The sequence below is a fragment of the Nipponia nippon genome, unplaced genomic scaffold, assembly GCF_047370975.1.
Source record: "Nipponia nippon isolate SJK-2023a ecotype South Korea unplaced genomic scaffold, ASM4737097v1 scaffold_7, whole genome shotgun sequence".
Lineage (NCBI taxonomy): Eukaryota > Metazoa > Chordata > Aves > Pelecaniformes > Threskiornithidae > Nipponia > Nipponia nippon.
Genome location: NW_028262391.1, coordinates 11490912 through 11512445, shown reverse-complemented (window position 1 = coordinate 11512445; position 21534 = coordinate 11490912). Strand labels below are relative to the sequence as shown.

The window sequence follows — 21534 nt, the reverse complement described above, 5'->3', positions numbered from 1 at the left end:
CAATTCACACCTCCAAACTACTCTGTCACTGAGAAAACTGCTATGTATCTGTCTGTTGAAATGACTCTAATATTGTTGTTCTTAACTATTCCCTGTCACGTTTAAGCTTTCTGATTTTTTCTCCTCCCTTCTTTCCTACCACACTTCCTGAGCTCAGAAAATGACGAGTGTTCCCATTCTTGAGTGTGTTTAATACATCGCTATGCTGCAATATGCTAATAGCTACCATCACTTTACGATCCAATAGAGGCTATAAGGCATTTCATAGAAGTTTCATTCAGAACCATCCCTTTGAGCAATCAGTTTGATAGAACATGTCACTCAAAGCACTGGCTACATGCAAGCCAAGAGCTCAGATACCGCAGTGATCATCCAGGTGCTACGCACACAGACAAGGACAGGAGCACTCACCGGGTAGCATTCTTGGGGCGGAGGCAAAAGGAGGCAGTCGGTAGCCTTGTATAAGAGTGTTTGCAAATGCGGATTTGGGAACCAAGAGCAAGGATGTGCTGTAATCTGAGTTTTCACGGTAAACAATACAGATGAACTGCAAATAGCACAGTGAGGAATCAAACATAGCTAGTACTATTGACAAAAAGCATAACAGATCTCATATGCAAAGAAACAGCAAGTGCATCACGTCTCAGGAGACACCCCTGAACTTTCTCTGGAAAGATTCTGAAGGAATCAAAATCTTCTTCCACCCACCAAAGGCCTGGCTGCACCCCTGATCCATGCTTTTCTGAGCTCCTCAGGTCTACACACCAGAGCTCACCCACGGCTGGCCTGCAAGCACAGTGCACCTGGAAGAAGCCAGCCAAGTGCCTCTCGCAGCTCCCTACGCTGCAGAGGATACTCAGAGAAGTGGACTGAGAACTTCAGACCCAGCAGGGCTGGCCCACGGATCAGTGTGCCCCAAGCGCCGTTTTCTCTTTTCCTCCAGCCCCCTCCTCCAGCCCCCCACCATAACTGGTCTAAGACTAAACTCCAGTGCAACAAGGGAGCTAAGGAAATTACAGGATTTTACAAAGTTTGTTGTCAAGCTGTAATAATTCAGAGTTGCAAATTAATTCCTAAATTTCCTCCAGTTCCCTCTAACTAGCGCAGACATTTCATGTGGCAATCTCTTTGCCTGCCTATAATGGCAAACAAAGGCAGCACATGGCACCTGAAGCTGGTTTCCCCACAGCAGCTTATTCCCACATCCTAGCAAATGCTAATAGCTCAAAGAATCTCCCTCTGGTTTAACCCCAGAAGCCCCTGGCGTTTTGTTTCCTCAGCTGGGGCCCCTCTTCTGAGCTCAGGGTAGATTTTTCTGGTTAGTCCGCATTTCCATAGTACCTACCCGTAAGTAAGCACCATTGGCATAACTACATAGAAGTAAAGGGTAGCAATTCAGCTTACTATAATGTGGTTTATCCCTTCCTAACAGGTAAGGTTTTCATGAGGTGCCATCAGGGAGGGAAGAATGCCATTATTTCTCCCTGCTTTTACAGTCTCTTAAAAATTGATTCTCAGGTCTGCAGTACTTGGCATAAAACTTTTTTTAGCCAGTTATAGCAGTCGATCATTTCAGCTAAAAGTAATAATTTCACGTGCACCTCATTGTATGGAGAATGTCATAGGCTGCATTAAACCCCACCTGCCTGAGGTTTCCAAGGACAGGGCATGAAGTCAGCTCCCAGGGAAAGCATCTATGCACCCATGGCAATTTCAGGAGCTGTACAGTCAGGAGAGACATGGCGAGGAACATGAGAGCCTCACTGACAGAGCAGATCACTTCTGCTTTACAACAGAGGTCTGCCTAGGGAAGCAACAGCTGTGCACGTACCATCTGAAGCTACTTTATTCTGCTCTGAAGCGTCCACTTCTGAAAGAGTTCTTGTCATATCCAGAATTAACAGGTATCTCATCATCTTCCCTTTTGACCTCCTTCTACCCTTCCAGGCTACTAGGAAAGTTTATTCACTGGAGCTTATTCAACAAGCTTTTCTCTCCCAACACGCTATGACAATAAGAATCATGGCTGCAATTAAAGAACAAACAGTTTTCCTTCAGATAATTCAAGAGATAAATTTGTGAGGTGGAGCTACATAGGCTGAGCAAATTTCTTAAGAACTAATTGCAAGCACAAGGAAGAAGAGTTCCACATTTAGAGCTGTATGGGTCTGGAAACAAATGGAACAGTCACTATCGTAACCTTGTGATGGAGGACAGGCAGGCCTGCCTCAGATACTGAAATATTCCACGTGCAGACTGCACACCCGATACTGTGCTGCAACTTTTACTTAACCTACCATATCCTGTTGTTTCAGTGTCATGTTTTCTTCCACTCCCAGAGCTCTCTTCACTACATATTCTCTGCATTTTTTAAATTACCATGGTCTATGTAGCAAAACCTAATTTTAATTAAGTGTCTGCAAAGTCCTATACCTGCAGAGGCCTGACCCATGGCAGAAGCCAGTAGATGCTCTTGTTAAAATAACAGCTGAAGGTGGTCATTCATACACAAAGCTGAGCTGGCCAACTGTCCCCACAAACATCAGATTTACACGTGCAAAACAGTAACGGCCAAGTACAGATTCCCTGAGCTTAAACATTTTACAGATTTTCCCATTTTTTTGAGTCTCTTTAAGGGTGTTTTGTCTAAGTTAACTTGGAAATCGTCCTGTTTTTTATAGCAGATAAATGTCACCATCCCTTTATTCACTATACGTTCAGAGGAACTAAGAAGTCAAACTTTGCATTTTTAAAGTTCTACATCCTTTTCTAACAGGGAATGAGCTAGTCACTAAATGAAAACATTATTGATAGCAACTTGGCTGAAGAATACAATAACACTTAACCCAACCAGGTACAACTGCTTGCATTTTTCGATGAGTAATATATTGACTCATGTTTAAGTTTGTGATCTGCTACAAAACCTAGATCCTTATCTGCACAGCTTCTGCTTAGACTTTCTTTCTTCACCATATAATTAGAAATAATCCACAGTATACAATTACATTATCCCTAGCTTTACTGAACTGCAGATGAGTTTTTCAGGTCATTTTTTCAGTTCATAGTGCTTGTTTTCATGTCAGCTGTAAACGTATAAGCACACTCTTCCATCTATGAAACAAGTTATTGATGAAAGTATTCAATATTACAGGATCCCCAATTGCAAAACTTCGATACATTCTTCTTACCAGTGAGCTTCAAGCTTCAAATTCACTGAGAAAATTAGGTGCGAGAAAGAACATAAACTAAAGCCATGCAAACTAGGTAAAAACAGATATAAATGTAATTGTTGAGACTGTAATAGCTAGCAGCTCAAGGATTGATGAGGAAAAGAACTGACAAGAAAAGAGCAAAACCTAAAAAGCAGAGAACTGGAAGACAGCAACTCAGTCACACTGAGAACCAGCTAGATCCAAGGCGTGTCAGGGGCTGACATTCCCCCATTTGATGGCTGTCTGGTAGGTAGAGACTCAAAGCGTCTCAAGAGCAGTGGTAGGCATTAATGCTTAGCCCAATAGCACGTTAACCACAGCTAGCTACTATATTAGCCAACAGATAATTCCTTTATAGTTTTAAATTGTGGATATTCTGCTGGCAGAGTCTCTCTCTATATGATAAAAGATATCTGCACAAAGGCGATCCAGTGACAGTAGGTTGCAATGCAAGTGGTCATAAAAGGAGGAAAAAAACCCCAAATCACTAAGATTTTGAACTAGTTTCATTTTTATAAGTTTTGAAATAGGATATTTGCAAGAGAGTTGTTTCAAACAATTTCAAATTTTCAATATTTAAACTTTTTTGTTTTCTTTTCAAATCAGAAGGAGGAATAATATTCAGATATTTCACATTTTCCTCCAGGCTTTTCATTTACTAGGTTTCTACTCTGCAACTTTTTCAGAATTTCTGCAGCTATTGCTTACCATATGTTATATCCAGTAACAGAACAAAAGAAAGGTGGGAAAAAAATAATATTAAGCACAAAACATATTAAAAAAAAAAAAAGCTCACACACCATGCTGGGCTTTTCCTTTCAATTACGTCTAGATGAGCTCCATCTGTCAAAAGGAATAAGTACAATTACTAGCTTCTCCGAATGTCCTCTGACAATATAGACTTGTGTCAGCTGCTGTTCAGCTGTGGAGCACTGCCACACTGTTGAAAATGGATCTTTTCCAATCCTGAGCAATCAGAAACTCTTCAGTATTTCAGCCTAGGTTGCTTCCTGAATAAGAATGCGAACGAGATGAGCATCGTTACTGTCTTTCCAGTCTCAAACACACGAACAGCTGAACATTTCTCAGATAGCGTTGTAGAACTCAGGGTTACCGTTTCCCTTTCAGGAAGAAACAGAACTCTAATACCTATTTCAGCAAGTCTTATCTCAAATTTTCTGTTCTGTCCATGACTTCTGACATTCCAAGTGCAACATCTAGGCTACTAGATACTGCTCTGAAAAACTGTCAAAAAGAATGCTGAAGCTGCAAATACTCTAACATTAGGAAATACCAGAAATACGACTGTGCACATTTACTTCTTCCTTCAGCAAGAAGAGGGTAGCTGACTTGATGCACTACGGTTCAGCGTATGGAATTCTTGTCTCTCCAATTCCTCTGCAGCTGACTGCAGAGCGCTGCCAAGACCATACAGCACTTCACAAAAGAGCGACACTGAAAGGACATAGACTTCTGTAAGTCCTACACCATTAGGATACACAGTGCCGCAGCACCTGTGTAAGGTCTGCATTGCTTTCACCTAAGTAGCACTGCATTACAAAAAAAAAAAAAAAAAAAAAAAAAACCAAAAAGCAATGGAAAAACAAAATATGAGGAAGGTTTACAACAGTCACTTTCCTCCCTAGTAACTAGGGCTCTAGCTTTTACTAATCCTGCTGTCACTGCATGTCAGTGATGCACACTGTCTCAGCCTGCTACACCCTCAGAAATACGCCTGAAAATGAATAAATTAATTACAATTCTGTGTTGAGAAAACCTTGGTAAATCTCTCTAAGGTTACTTATACCATCTGGTTTTACTTTGGGATGACTAGGTACCTTATTACTAGCGGAAAGAGTTAAAGTGATGGATATTACAATTCATTGTAACGCAGAAGTGATAGTATTTAAATGAACTCAGTTACTGTGCACGAACTGTGAATTAAGGACCAAAATACAAATAAAGTAATGGTGAGATCAAGCAGGTATAGACAGCTGTTTACAGAGAAGCTTTTTGCAAGCAGGTTGTTTTGGGGAAAATCAGTTTTCCTTGTTCCAATACCTTCATTGTATGCGAGCAGCACCTCTCCATGCAAGCCTTGCTCATTCTTATCTGACAAATACTATTACAAGAGCTCACCCGTAGAGATGACAGAGGTGTTTAGTCAGCTCAGAAAACCTGCTTTTCTAATGAAGGTTTCAGGCCATAGGAGTGGGAAGCAAATGCAGGGGACAGGGAAAGAACAGAAGAGTCACAGCTGCCATCTACATCTTGGCTTTCATTAGTCAATCTTAAAGCTCTTTTGAAAAGTGAACGTCAGGGTTGATTAGGCCCAGAGAGATAATGCGAGTTCCTGAGAGTCCCAGACAAGCTATGAACAGATCTAGGAACATAATTCGAAGTTCCCAAGTCCCATTCCAGTACTTTGTCTATGCAACCTAAACAGCTCATCAGTCTTCAGGTCCCAACAACACAGATGACAGTAGGAGGCAAAAAACTATCTTATTTATTTATAATGCATGTAAGCAAAGTTCTCTTTGCCTGAACTGAACAGAAACACAGAATGGGAACTTTCTTTGGTCACATTTCCCAGTCTCGCGTTCAGTCTAGCTCTGTGCTCTAAGCCACACTCTCCCTCTCTCGGTGCTTGCCTGGGCACACCGTGTCTGTGGAATTCTCTTACCACAGAGAAATTCTGACCAAGTAACAGCTCTTGTTATGAAGCTTTTGAAAGACCAGGGGGGTGCAGGGGAGGAAGGAATAGCTAAGTTGAGACATCCAAATTAGTGTCTCCACTGAAAAAAAAAAACAAACCAGCAATTGTCTGCTCTGTTTAGCTTGACATCAGGCCAGGCAGCCAGCACACGCTACCATGCCAAGCAATACATACACAGCACGGAACCAGTCGGTGTTTTCTAATACACACTGAGCCTGTGTCTGCAACAGAAAAAAACCAAGCCCTGGCATTTATGGCATAGCAGAAGACACACACCCTGGGCAGAGGCGTACCGGGAACCCTTTCCACCCCCGTCACGCCATGTTCATCATTTGTTTCCTTTCTGAAGACGCTGTTCTTTTGCTGTGCTCTGCAGTTGTTGCATTTGCTTCCCACTCCTATGGCCTGAAACCTTCATTACAAAAGCAGATTTCCTCATCTGTTCAAAACAGCCAAACTTAACATCTGTCATCTTGACTGGTGAGCTCTTGCAATAGCATTTGTGTCAGAGGAGAGTGGGCGAGATTTATGTGAAGAGCTACTGCTCGCTTATACTGAAAATATTAAAATAAAGAATATTGAATTCTTCTAAAACAGCTTCCTTGCTTTTCCCTTCCTTGTAAATGTCAGCCTAAGCTTTTCTGAAATAACGTTGCCTCACCGTACTTCAGCATGCCCACAGCTCTCACCTAGCAGTAGGAAAACAAACTGCCTGCAGTGTCCAAAAGGCCAGGCTCAGACTAAGCCTCTTGTTGGGCCCAGCCTTACTCAGCAGGACCCAGATTTACCCTGCAGAAAGGTCTAGGAGAGCAGACAACAGGCAGAAGGGCAGGGTCACTGCCAAAGTAGCAAGACTACTCACACGGGATATGCTGCAACACTGCGATGCAAAGTATGCAGCAAAGAGAGGGGACCTAGCTAGTAACGGAGTAGCCCTATATGTTTGAGAAGGCGTTATGACAAATTAACTAATCATGGTAACGAGAACACAGATTTATGACTGAATAATTTAAGCCAAATGGAGTACAATGCCAGACCTATACAGAAAAGACGTAGTATTAGATCCATCACTCGGTCTTTAGAAACTGCCAGCGACTGCTTCAAGAAGCAACCACGCAGGGACCTCAGAGCAAAGCTGCTGCTCATGCAGTATGGTGGGCACCAAGCAATCGCCATACAGAAGTGTCTTAGTGTATTTATTTTTGTAATAACGCTTTACGGTTTCTGATTGCTCTAGGACACAGCCACCTATGGGTTCCACAAAACAGTAAGCTAAAAACAACAGGGTTACAGAGCATAAATTAATCATCAATGACATGCTCACCAAGCCCGACCACTCAGATTTAAAAAAAGAAAAAGGTTTAATAAAGTAAATTTTAAAAAAGAAAAAAGTGGACTGGAAGGACAAGGAGAGTATTTTGTGATTTTAAATGTCAGTATAAAAGCTCGCTACAATTTGACTATTTCACACTAGGCTCTATTTTTTTTTCTTTTTTAAGTTTCATCATCATCATCACCATTATTAATAGGTAATTTCAAGGCTCAACTCATCATAATTCTGGTAATTTTAAAGTGTATAAATCATATCCTCATTGATGGCATGCATGCATCAACAGCTTTCAGTGGTCATTCACTGTCGCAAAACTTGCAAACTTGGCAAATGATTCCGCGCACAAACAGAAACAGAATTGTGTTTGGTTCCTTTTAACCAGATGTGACTGGCTGGGTGAAAAGGGGGGGAAAAAAACATATGAAAAAATGAAGTTCTGATGCATACAAGCAGCAAGTCAAGTTAGTTAGATAATTTCATCAGCTAACTCATTTTAAAGTCTCAAATAGCATCGAAACCTGAAAAAATTGGTGGATAAATGACTGCTCAATAGCATAAATTAGTAACACTGCAATTTTTGGCAAACATAAGAATTATCCAGGAACTGTCAGAATTGTCTGATAAAATCATAAAAGGTATTTAATTTCAAATTGCTTCTCTCAGTTATTTGTCTATTTAACTCTTCAAGTGTAAGACTCATAGAACCATGCTGCTGAAAATTATGCTCCTTAACCTTTTCTGTTTCCACTTCTCTGCCCAAAAAAGTAAACAGATTTAAAAAAAAAAAAAAAAAAAAGTCACACTCCTTGCCCTCTGATGGCTTCTCTGCTTCCACACTTTCTGGAAAGCATCTGCACATGCGGGCCACTAACGCAGAAGAGCAGAATGATACTGCCCCTGAAACTGCCCTATATTTCATGTTTGAATCTGAAATTATTAAAATCCACTAAAGCAAAAAAAAAAAAAAAAAGACAACAGCTCATCTACATGTTTTAAGACTGAACAATGCAAGATTGTATTTAACGCATTTTCTTTTATTAACCCACAAAAAAAAAAAAATCAAACTCATCAGAAAACTAACTGAAATGAGTGTCCATACGTGTAACTCTCAGATAGTTGCTTGAAGTTTAAGGGAATTTAGAGGAGTTCTTAAGAAGCCCATGGATAGCATTAAACCTTTATATTTCATGATCATAACGTATGTTGAGTCCAATCAATAACCTTCATTTTGCTGAAAAGTTTTGAGCTGGAAACTGCAAACTGGAAAATTCGGCAAGCCTGCTCAGAGAAATTATGATAAAATTTTAAAACAGGCAACTTGTACAATACAATACAAAGGGAATGCATGGATTCCCTTAATCTCCTGTACTTACTTGAAGACAAATCATAACATTAGCTGAGTTCTTGATCAAAGTGTTGAAAAATCCACTGTAATATATCAGCTAATAATATACATATATATATACACACACACAAAGTAAGACTTTATACAGAAATCAACAGAGCACCAAATCAAGAGAGAAAGAAAACTGTTTTACAGTCACAGTATAAGGGATGTAAACTACTGTAGTTAAGGCTTATGTTCAGCTAAAAAATGGTATTTAGGACCAAAGTCTGAAGCACCGTACACGCTAAAATGACTCAACCTGGGAAGTCCCACATACGTTTGAGAGTCATACATCATCTTCCCTTTGCCTCCTAAATTCCGAAGGAGATGGTTCCTGACAATTCACTTAGCAGACAGAGGCGCCCTAAGTCATCTCCAGGTTCACTGCTGCAACTTGCTTTGGCACTTCTAAATCAGCAAGATCTCCAATTTCTACACGGCCTAGAGGCTGAAAAAGCACGGAGTAGAAGCAGCTTTAAGACAAAACAGATTTTGCCATCCCAACAGGAGTAAATAAAATGGGAGATGAGGTCTGAAATCCTCTCCCAAATGAACAATAATAAAAAAAATTATCTGAAAGGAGAGTGAACAGATTACCTAAATCCATCATCTTGTCCCAAAACACCAGAATTACGCCATTTCTGGTTGCCTTCCAGTGGTGGAGATTCCCAAAACTTTCAGAGCAACCTACTGTAGTCCATAGATTACATCAAAGTCAGTGAATAACACATAGAAAAGTAACCCTCTTTTTAAGTTAAAAGTTGCTACACATTGGTACAAACCTCTCCTGGAAAGCTTAGGAGTCCACAAATCAATAAAGATTAAAAGTTTTGCCTCTTTCTTCAGTTTATTTGTTCTTTTTCCACAGATAAACTAGAACCTGTCCATTTTTTTCACCTCCAAAATTTGCACCAGGAAATTTTAATCCTTATCATAAAAAAATAAAATAAATAAAATTTAGAAAACACCATACAACCCACTGGACAGAACAATAATCTCTCAGTTGTGTTCTGCATAATATCATAACTTAACACAGAATATGATAAAAGGGGAAAGTAGATATTCTCCTAATACTTAAATTACAATTTTTTTTAAAAGACATTAATTTAGCTTTATGCTGCATGAATTCAATTCTTTTTCATCTCAGAGAGCATATCCTAACAGACAGGTATTGTGTAGATGTTTCTTCTTCTAGAAAAGAAACCACATAATTGTAATATTTCAGCAAGGTAGTAAGTTGGTGTTTTAAGGAAATGTTTGATGTTTATCCTTGGTGTTTTAAGGAAACTGCATGAGGTGTTACTGTTATGCAAGACACTTGATATCCTTGGATAACTCTTCAATAATTAGCATTTAGACCCAATATCAATACTAAGAAGGAAACAAAATTCTAAGTGAAAAAAGAGACAGATCATAAAAGAGAGTAGGTGTGGTTTGGCTAACGGCAAGGGATCACATATTTCAGTTTTCTAAGGACTTCAGCCTGGGAAAACTGTAGATTGTCAGAGAGAGAGAGAGAGAGAGAGAAAGAGAGAGATGGTTAAAGCAGACATATATTCTTTAGAAAGACTTTGACTTCAGTAGAAGCAAACTCATCTAACACAACTCCAAATTTTCAGAGGAAGTCGTATGCAAAAAAAAAAAAAAAGCCAACAGTGAGAAATTAAAATTTTGATAAGATGTTGGGAATTGCTGAGTTTTTTATAGCTCTAGTAATATGTCTCCTGATTTTGCAGTGCCTAAAGCTGCAATGGATGCGTACCCAGCTTCCTCCAGGACCAGTTCCCCTCCCCATCATCGGAAATTTGTGGCTGCTGGACTTCAAACTTCGTCGAGAAACTCTCACTAAGGTATTTATTTATCTCTATGGTTGAAAATCAGTCTGAATCTATTTTAACTTAAATTGTACTTTGCATAGGAACAGTCTTAGCCTGGAATTATTTTTTTTAAACCTCAAGCTAGATTATCAGCCAATTTCAAAGAATCCAAGGACCCTGCATTATGAAAAATATTTCTGAGTAATAAACACCGTAATTGCTTTACTCCTTGTTATTTTCTCTCTCTTTTGGATACAGCAACATGCGTGCATAACATTATCGCAAGCACTGTCAATATCACGATATGCCATTGACAGTTTCATTCTCTGTTTCTGTGCTGATGCCTAGCCCTGTACACCACCTCTAGTAGAACTCCCTTTGCCCGACACCAAAGTCGCTGGAACATCTCCAGGCCACGAGTGGTCCCATCTCCATTAGAAGACCAAACATATACTCTAAACTGACTCTTTTTTTCTTATTTGTAGAGCAAAAAGACTTATTGTCTGCAGAAACAGATTGTTACTAATACAAAGCAGGAAAATTTGATTGCTGTTACGTTCACAGCATGATTCCTTTATAAACCAATGAAAACTTAAAAAAAGTAAGGAACTTGCTTCAAATTATTTTAAGGAAAAATACAAGCATGATCCAAGGAAAGACTATAGAGAAAAATAAGAAAAACACACATGGAAGTTATAGGAAAGAATGCAAAAAAATTTCTTTGCTTTCTTCGGAAGCTAGAGGCAAGAAAATATACTAATATTGGTTCATTAATAAAATAAACAGAAAAGCTCTGGGATTTTGCCTGTATTCATTTGTTCTTTGATTCTGAGCTGACAGAGGAGACCTCTGTTTCTCTTTCTGTGAAACTTTCAGAGGTGGTCTTCTGAGAGATGTCCTTAGGATCTATTCCATAAAGTACAATTATCTTCTGTTCCCAAAGCACATTACGACAGAAGGCTAATTTTTTCTGAAACATGTAATTCAATTCGATGTCAGCAAAGGGGTTTAGTTACAACCACAGAAAACTCTTAAAATTAGTATTTAAGCGTATGCATTCCCTGGTTTATATTTATTAATTTACTGTTATTAACTCTTCAGTTAACCAACATCTATGGAAATATCTACACACTGTGGATGGGACAGACACCTATGGTTGTACTAAATGGATACAAGGCAGTGAAAGATGGCATCGTCACCCATTCAGAGGAAGTTTCCGGAAGACCTCTCACCCCATTCTACAGGGATATGATGGGGGAGAAAGGTACAAGATGTTACACAATACTGAAATATAAACAAGATGTAAAGAAGAAAGGCGCTTTCCTATATATACACACATACATGAGTTACTGCTATACCAGTACGTAACTGGGCTTACACAGCAAAAAGGTCCCACACAGAACTGGCATATTAAGAAAAGGAAAAAAACCAAAAAAATTATCCTCTTACAAATGATACTACTGACTTTTTTTTCTTCCCAGTAGACTCAAAGGAATATTTGCCTAGAGGAGTTGCCCTTCAGTTGTATCACTTCTAAAACAGAAGACTGTTGACGTAGAAGACATCTATAGACAAAGTTGTTCTGTCCTTACCAAAACCCACTACCACTCAGTTTCCAGGGCCACGTTTATAAGCAGCTATATAGCCGGGAGTCATAAAAACCTAAGTTAGAGACCAAAAGTCAGTATCTGAAATCACGGTACCTTCTTTGTTAGTGAAATATAACCTAATCTAAATCGAGTTTTGCTTCCTGCAGTGAAGGGATTTCCCTTCCCAGCAATGAAATAAATGTTTCTGTGTTCTTCAGGTATTTTTCTGACAAGTGGGCACACCTGGAAGCAACAGAGACGCTTTGGCATGACAATTGTAAGAAGCCTGGCACTCGGTAAGAACAATTTGGAGCATCAAATTCAAACAGAGGCCTGTCACCTTGTGGACATCTTTGCAAACACAAAAGGTAAATTCACTAGGAGAATAACACACTGAGCTTTTTCTGAAATATAGTAGATTAAGGGAGTAGAAGTTTCACAATACATTTTTACAAGTAATATAGATATTTTTCATATTAGTGGGACTTTTACTGGCTTCTTAATTGCATTCTTCACAAAAAAAATGTTTTGTCTGCACAGTGGGCAATATAAAATTGTTTTTTGAAATAAGGACAGTAAAAAAATGTTTATTATCAACATTATCAGTCTCAGGGACAGCTGGTAACAATTCTTACATTCAAGGAGTATAGAAAAACCCTATGTTCTTCTCCATAAAATACACAATTTGTGACCTGCTGCGAGTCATTCTAGGACAGCAGGCCTTTAGGATTTGGCAGAGAAAGAACCCCAACACAAGGAATGTATCCTTCAGTTGTCCAACAAAACTTCTCTTTAAGGTTTGGATGAAATAGAAACAAAGAGAATTTTAGCAAGATGCCAAAATAAAGCAATCAAATATAAATATTCTGAACAGCCAAATCCCTCACCCATAGCGTGTTCCATACCGATGGGAAAACACAGAGAAGTTGCCTAAGGTCTCCCTCCAGCTCTCCGTGCACTAGACACAGCAAAGTGGCCCATCTCTCTTCTGAGAGCAGCATATTCACAGATCTTTAAAACGTAAGGGATGAACAAGCCATCGACACCGAGTCCCTGTACAGCCCAAATCTTTACCTTCCATGCAATCCTTCCTCAATTTTAAACTCAATAACTGTATTTACTCTTCCCAAGAAAGACTACAAGCATCAAACTGAAGTCAGAGATGCATAATCTACCATTTTCCATAGTAGTATAATTCAAAGATTGTCCTGGCCATTGAAATGTGTACTTAATTTACTTTTTTCTGGATTTAACCCTTTTTAATGGGAGCTGTTTTCCATTCCGTTATGTGAGTTTTGCCTTTTCGGTCTGTGGGGAAAAAAAAAAAATATATATATACATATATAGTTGAATTGTTAAGCTGTATTTGAAAACCAAAAGGAGACAAGTGATTTCAACATGACTAAGAAATTAAAACTTTAAAATTTTTTTTGTTTTTTTCTGGTTTGTTTGTTTGTTTGTTGGGTTTTGGGGTTTTTTTGGTGTTTGTTTGTTTGTTGTGTTTTGTTTTTTTTTTGTGGGGATCGTTTGTTTTGGTTTTTAATTGCCAAACTTAAATATCTTCCTCCAGATTTGAAGGTATATGTTCTAATTAATTGCTTGTGTTTTCACACAACCCAGACCACAAGTCAAAGAGGGGAAGAGAGACCTAATGTTTGTCTTCTCAAAACCAATAATCAGTATAAATTTACAAGAGTAAAAGCCAGATTGAAAATAAAGATTTCCTGCACTTACAATCCATACAGTTAATTTGTATTAAACTAGAGTTTACTTGTGTGAAATTTATTGAAAAGTAGTCTCATCTACTATTATTTTTACCATTAAAAAAAAAAAAGGAAGTCTTCCTCATTTCTCTCACTGTAGTCTATTCAGAAATATTCATGTTACCTCCTATATTCACAGGCAAACCTTTCGACCCCCACACTTTCATCGTCCATGCTATTGCAAATATAATTTGTGCTGTTGTTTTCGGTCATCGCTTCTCCAGTGAGGACGAATCTTTCAGCAAGCTTATCAAAGCTGTTTATTTTGTGATCTACTTTCAAGCTACTGTCTGGGGCAGGGTAAGGATCTAATTTTCTTGTTCTTATTCCTTAAAGTGCATTTGCACTTCACAAGTCAAAAGAAACAAACTAAAAGTCAGTGACGATTATTCCCAAACATTTCCCTACCATTGTTCTGCGAGCCATTGTGCAGTAATAAATTAATACATACCTTGCATATGTCAGTACTGCTTTACAGTCCTCCTTTATTTCAGTAAATCACGTCCTAAAATTTAAATTCTAGATCATCACTGGTTTTCAGATTTCCAAAATATATAACATATTTCAAATGACTAATCATTTGCAGAGGACTGTGTACATAAAATTCTTAAATCTTAAAATGAAAGCAACTTTTAAAATTTAATTTTAATTTAGTCTTGAGAATACAGAAGTGCAGTTAATAAGGTCTAAGCCTTCTAAGTTCTATTCTTTTGAGAAAATATCTTGTTTCTCACGTAATTCAGATTACCACCAAGATCTGAGTTATTTTGAGCTTCCTATAAGATACAGGTGACAATTTCATCACATCAAGAATAATACTTTTAAGTTCTTGAAAGCCTAGATATTGCTTATGTTGCGCAGATTTTGGCACACTGGCATTCTATAACACTGTCAGGCTCTCGCAACACTTTCATACAGAGATGCCTTAAAAAAAAAAAATCAGAGTAAAAATCAAGGTTGAGAAAATCTGCTTGTGAGCCAGATTCAGCCCTCAATTCAGCACTCCAATTCACCCATTTTCAGAAGCCCCTGTTTCATTATTAAGTATGCATCCAAAAAGTAAAATATAATCATTCTCCTGCTCTGCTGTGACCCGATATCCACTATTACTCGATGTTGACATCTTGGTCAGCTGATGGGGATGGAGAAGCCTGCACTGGCCCATACATTCCTAATCACAGGCCATAAATAAAACAAAGGCTCTGCCAGTAGTCCTAGGGAGTGAAGTCCATTCACAAAATACATACAATACAAAGAAACGAAAATAAGTATTTTTCCCCTCAATGAATGCCCCCAGTTTCTCCTGGAGGAAAGCCTTCTAAGACTGAGAGGTCGAGTCAGCTTCTATACCTTTTCAGTCTTCAACCTATCTATTAAGGATAGAAAGTGTGGTTATTAAATATTGACAACTTGACCATAACCATTTAGACTGCTGCATATTACTAATAGCTCATTAACAAATATCAGACAAGTTTTCCTCAACACCAGTTCACTTAGAGGGCAATGCAGAGGTTTCATAATCCCCCTTAGAAACGTAGAATAATTTACATTGGAAGGGACCTCTGCCTGTCAGCTAATCCAACTCTGTGCTCAAAGCAGGTCTAATTAGATCAGGTTGTTCAGGGAGTTGTCTGGTCAAGGCTTGAAGTCTCCAAGGATGGAGATTTCACACAGCCTCTCTGGGAAACGTGTTCCCAGTATTTCATCTCTCTCTGACTTGTGTCTATTGCCTCTCATCCTAATTAGGACCCCACGTGTTGCAGTGACTTCACAGAGTTATCAGGAAATCAGAATTGGGTTCTCAGTTTAAAAGAGCTCATGTTTCTTCCTTTTTGTTTAAAATCACAGATGTATGATGCTTTCCCATGGCTTATGCACAGTCTCCCAGGACCTCATCAGCAAGTATTTGCATACAATGACTTCATGCACAATTTAGTTATGAAGGAGGTCCAGACTCACGAAAGACAGAATGCACGTGATCCACAGGATCTCATTGACTTCTACCTAGCTCAAATAACAAAAGTAAGTATCTGTTTATCACACTACCCCGTCCTTGGCCTCATTGCCTTCTACAAATACTTGCTGTTCAAGTAACTGCTACAGAATTTTTATATGCATACCTTGTTTGTTTAGCACTACAGATTTTTGTTTTGGTGGGCTGCTCACTGTTTTCATTAAACAATGACAATTTCTACGTGACTGATAAAATGTCTGAAATTACTCACTTCATAGTCTTCTTGTGAATGTACCCTACAGACCAAAGATGACCCTACTTCTACGTTTAATAAAGACAATATGGTTCAGACTGTGGTTGATCTTTTGCTGGGAGGGACAGAAACAACAAGCACCACCCTTCTCTGGGCACTGCTGTATATGGTACAATACCCAGAAATACAAGGTGAGCAAAAGCATTACCAGAGAGAACTGCATGCAACATGACATCATAACGATCATCATTAAAGTCTAAGTATTGGCTCAGTGACTTGCAATACATCAGAACAACCCTTAACAATGAATATGAATGGTGGTACATCAACAATTGAGATCTAGAAAATGAAAGTTTAATAAATGAAACAAATGCGCTTTCCCCACCAGTTCACTAAGAAGCAACACTAGCAGAAATTAGTAGTAGCCACTGTTTTATCTCACTAGAAGCGGATGGCAAAGGCAGAATAGCAAGCTAAAGATATTTCATATGCAACCTAGTCTCTTCTTAACCTTCGAAGTGGAAAAGCTTTACAAAGATACCTGGTCTGATGTGTCTTTATAAACATAAAAGAAATTACACCTGTAATTTCAAATTTTAATCCTTTTCTTAAAACACAGAACTGTATTATCCTCATCACCAAGTGGGATGTGTCTTAAATGAGAGATTATCTTGTGCTTTGGGGATATGCACTTTCTTAATCAACTGAAACCAACACAGCAGTCAAACCACATGCCAACACATTTCATAGCAACATAATTTCTTTTTTTCCCCAGTCCTGAACCATACTCGTACAGAAATCTGCTGAGGAAAAAGGGGAAAAAAGTTAAAATATTTTCATTTCTCTGCAGAAAAAGTTCAAAGAGAGATAGAGGCGGTTCTGGAACCCTCCCATCTCATCAGCTACGAAGACCGTAAAAAACTGCCATATACAAATGCTGTGATTCATGAGGCTTTGCGGTACAGCAACATTACTTCTGTTGGGGTCCCTCGACAATGTGTGAGGAATACAACTTTGCTGGGTTTTCACATTAAAAAGGTACAGAGTATACCTCCGTGTTTCTTAAAGCTTTGAGCTATTAATATTTAGTATTTATATGACATTAGCTTCTACAATTCCTAACTTTGCATAGAGAGCGTGTGGTAGCATGTCACAGACAGGAAACAAAGCTGAGTGCTCTGAACCAGGGCTAAGTCTACATTAGCAGATGCAAAAGAAAGCTTGGGAAAAGGCTAACAGCACAAGTAGCAAACATAAGGAAAACTGAAGTCTTTCTTCCCACTAGTCAAATACGGATGAGGTCTGGGCATCAAAGCAGCACATGTGTTTTAAGGAATGATGAAGGAATGAGGTTTAATGAACGTCAAGCCAGCTAACTTTCACACACAAGGGACCTGCCTGGTGCAACCTGTCGTCACCTCTGACAAAACACACACACACACACACACACACAAAACCTACATGCTTACGATGATGGCAGCTCAGTACAGCGACAGATCTGACAGTCACATTGGCATGATATAAACGTCCCAAATATATTAAGCATAAAACTGATGTGATGGAATTGAAAGATCCAGTGAAGAGTGAAAAAAAAACAAAAAGGAAAGTGTTATAATTAGTCTGGCAAGTATGTAAAACAATCCAAGCTCCACTCTAGCTTAGGCATGAAGACACTTCAGTAGTCCTGACATAAGACAACTTACACAAAGGCAAACATGTAATACGTTATGACAAACAGAAGATACAAGGGTTTGTCATGCCTGGATGTGCGCAGAAGACCAGGTTGAATCCAAACACTGGGCTGCAGACGCAGGATGGCATATTATCTGTTAGAGAGAAGAAAAGTCCAAAAAAAAAGAATCAATCATACATGGAAAATATAATCTCTGCTTCTTCTTGCAGGGCACGCTCGTATTGCCAAATCTGCACTCTGTTGTGTATGACTCTGAGCATTGGGCGACCCCGTGGAAGTTCAACCCAAATCATTTTCTTGATTTGGATGGCAACTTTGTGAACAAAGAGGCATTCTTACCTTTCTCAGCAGGTAATGCCCTGACATTTGAATATTCCTGTTCACCGTGTCTTCCAGGAAGACTAAAAAACACCATTTCTAAATTCTAAAATTTTAAAAACATACTTTTATAAAACCATATTTGACACAAAGATTTAAAGGCAGGTGTTCTGCTGTAAGAACCACAAATATTGTTTTACATTTTATATTTTTTATACATTCAAACAGAGGATGAGTATGGCTAAGAGATATAATGCTGTCTCCGTGGTATATGTATGGTTCCTACTATAAGGGTATCTGAGCTCCTTAGTCCCTAATGTATTAAATCCTGATAACACCCTCAAATCAGAAAATCAATTTATTCTCACCTTACAAATGGGGAATCCAAAGACAAAAGTAATATGATTTGCCAAAATATACAGAGAAAACCTGCGACAAACCAGGAAACCAAACCTCAGTCTCCCAAATCCTACAGTACCAGTCTAGCAACAGGTTCTCTAGTATCTCCAGAAAACTAGAAAAACCCAGTCTTTTCAGTAGAATATTATTAGGCAACCAAAAATAAAAAAAAAATCTAACTTTTCAAAAGCATATTATGACGTACAACTTACCTAATTTACAATGCAAAACGCAGTGATACAAAGGCATGGGAGAAAAAAAAAAAGCAGTACAAAATATAACTCAGAAAGCTTCTCTAGACTACCAGTTTCTCCAATAATCAGATTATGAAGAAAAACAGCACAAAAGAGGAAGCTGGTGCTATTTACTGAAAATTAAAATATAAAAATTAAACAATAAAACCACTGGAAAACAGCTGGGGGTTTTATATGTTACGATGACAGATTATACTATTATACATTTGTTGTAGATAGAAAGCAAATGGTATGCTAAGTAATGTACAAAGCAGTCAGATTAAACACAATAAATCCAGATTTTAAAACCATTTGCCCAAATTGCCTGTAAATCCTAAAATCATATTTACAAACCAGGTACTTAACATCTTACCTCCTTTACTCACCAGATGTCCACTAGTTTACATGAATCGACAACTAATTTAGGCTACCATTTCAACCCAGCCATAGCAAATTTTCTTTTCTAACGTACTTTGATTGTTTTCTGTTTATACAGTCTGAGTATTTATATATCCTGAATATATATCTTTATTTTAGTCTGGAACATATAGATATCCTGAAATACACTGTGAAAACAATATGTCAAATTGAGTCACTGAGTCCATAAATCACTGCACACGCCTACGTTTCATTCCCTTAGCTTACTTATCTGCCCCTGGACAGTGTTAGAGAGAGGACACTGGGCGTCAAGGACCCGATATAGCTGCCTTAATTTCCATTGAAGAAAGCCCGATTACATCCTTCTACTTAGCTTCAGAATTGAATCTCACAATGCTCCAGTCCTCCCTCCTCAACAACCAAAGACAAGGCTCTGAAGTATATGAAGCCTTTTAAAATCCGGCCTTCTTTTAACTGAGAAGCAATTAATGGTTCTCACAGAACAAGAAGCAGAAATGAAAAGGAAGAATCTTGTACATGCTCCAGGGAAAGGGGGGGCAGGGAACCCAAACACCAACCAACCAAAAAACCCCTAAACTAACAAAAAACCCAGTCAACATAATTAGAGGTATACAGTTTCTCAGATAAATAAATGTTTCCCCCCACTTCCAAAGGCATCTTCTGTCCGTACAGAAGGAAATAATTATCTTACATTAACAGAATGTAGGGAACTCAGTAGAATTTTGTTCCAAGTTCTTTTTCAGAACTTAGCTTTATACAACTAACTCTTTTTCCCATTCTTCTGCAGGGCACCGTGTATGTTTGGGGGAACAGATGGCACGAGTTGAACTGTTCATCATCTTTACCAACCTGCTTCGGGCATTCACATTCCAGCTCCCTGAGGGAGTAAAGGAAATCAATTTGGAGTACATTTTGGGTGCAATACTGCAGCCACATCCATATAAACTCTGTGCTATCCCACGCTAGTCTGCAGCATACTATAATGCAGAGGGACTTCAACCAGTCAATAATTGCAGATATTTTAAAAGCACATATCACTGTCTCAATTGTATTCAAATGTAGGTAGCTCAGTAGAGCAAGTAAATATAGAGTTTTTTTATTTAGGAGGTCTGACCTCATATAGTTGAACTTTTTGAAATTAAAATAAGTGTACTTGCCCAAGCTCATATAATCGCATCTTCGGCACATAAAAAGTACACATCAACACATTACAAAAAAAACCCCATATTTTCACGCTCACAGTAGCAATGAATTAGATGTAGGATTTTAGAGAAGTCATCTGTTATAAAGCACAGTCTCCTGCATATCTGCTCAGTCAGGTATCACACTCTTAAAATGGCACAGCTGTTCTGATGCAGCAACGATGCCTGAATAAAAAATAATTTTCTTCAGGATGCTGTTACTCCTCCGTGTTCACAGGTGGCCTTTCTTTACATCCTTTTGCAGAAGGTAACAGAGTATACACACTTAGCATTGATTCCTTTTCCTTTCACACTCCCATAAAGCATTATATATTGTAGTATAAACTTCACACGTGCGTAAATCATTGCAGAATGGGGCCTCTTATAATCATAGTCCATTTAGAAATCCTTACACCTTTTTTCTTTACTTCCTCAGTATCTGTTTCCTATGTTATCACAACTCTCGGATCCAGGTGCTTTCATGAACCTTTCCTTCTTCTGTTTAGAAACAATAATATATCATCCAATAATTTCCTATTTGAAGGGAAAGGAACAGCCTTACAAGAAATGAAGAAAATAAACAAAGATGCCAACATTTGTTAAAGCAGGCACAATAAAGATTTATTACTCACGGTGTTTTCTTTTGTCGTCTCATCATTCCACAACAGATGTGGAAAGTTTTGACCACTTAAAATTCATCTGCAAGCATCCTAGATGCTTTGAATTTTCAAAGTTCAACAGGAGCAAGCACAAATTGTGCTAGGATGTAGTTAAAAGCAGAAGTAGAATATTACACATTCCTCAGACATAACACTAATGGAAGACTTGATTCTCCTCTCAAATATTTCCAATTATTCCCTTCGATTTCGTGAAAACCCCAGGGCTCTAAAGTTTGCTATCACAGAACAAATGCAGACTTGACATCATTGACAGTTTTCACCTTTTTAATAAAAGACATCATAAAACTTTCAACGTTATTCCATTTTTATTGAGGAAAATATAACATCTAAAAAATCCTCCTTGAATAAGAAATACTTTCAAACACAAATTAAGAAAAATCTCTTAAACTTCATATTTCTTACAGTGAGGGCAGACCTTGCATAAAACATTCTTAGAGATTTACAAAAGCAGTCCGACGTGATAGTTCATAAACCAAAGTTTTCAAGTCTTATCTTTTTCCTTTGTGGTGTTCATTAAAGAAAAACTCACAAAAAAAAAATCCTTCTTTTCAATCCACCATTTGCATGGTTCAACAAAGGGCCCATGATAAAGTGCTCAGCAGCATGACTG

General features: G+C 38.3%; 1 protein-coding gene across 1 annotated transcript; it reads left to right on the top strand.

Moving 5' to 3' along the window:
* The first annotated feature begins 10152 nt into the window (after positions 1-10152).
* LOC104015638 (cytochrome P450 2J2) lies at positions 10153-21439 on the top strand. Its single transcript, XM_009468417.2, has 9 exons — positions 10153-10495; positions 11564-11726; positions 12270-12419; positions 13954-14114; positions 15663-15836; positions 16071-16212; positions 16872-17059; positions 17924-18065; positions 19851-21439. The coding sequence occupies exons 1-9, from the start codon at positions 10325-10327 to the stop codon at positions 20027-20029; spliced, it is 1470 nt and encodes a 489-aa protein (XP_009466692.1). The 5' UTR covers positions 10153-10324; the 3' UTR covers positions 20030-21439.
* Positions 21440-21534: the final 95 nt, after the last annotated feature.

Bases quoted from the DNA above. Each gene is read 5' to 3' on its own strand.
- LOC104015638 (XM_009468417.2), top strand. From the start codon at position 10,325: ATGTTGGGAATTGCTGAGTTTTTTATAGCTCTAGTAATATGTCTCCTG. The intron at 12,420-13,953 runs GTAAATTCACTA...CTATATTCACAG, and splicing joins CATCTTTGCAAACACAAAAG to GCAAACCTTTCGACCCCCAC. The intron at 17,060-17,923 runs GTACAGAGTATA...TTCTTCTTGCAG, and splicing joins TGGGTTTTCACATTAAAAAG to GGCACGCTCGTATTGCCAAA.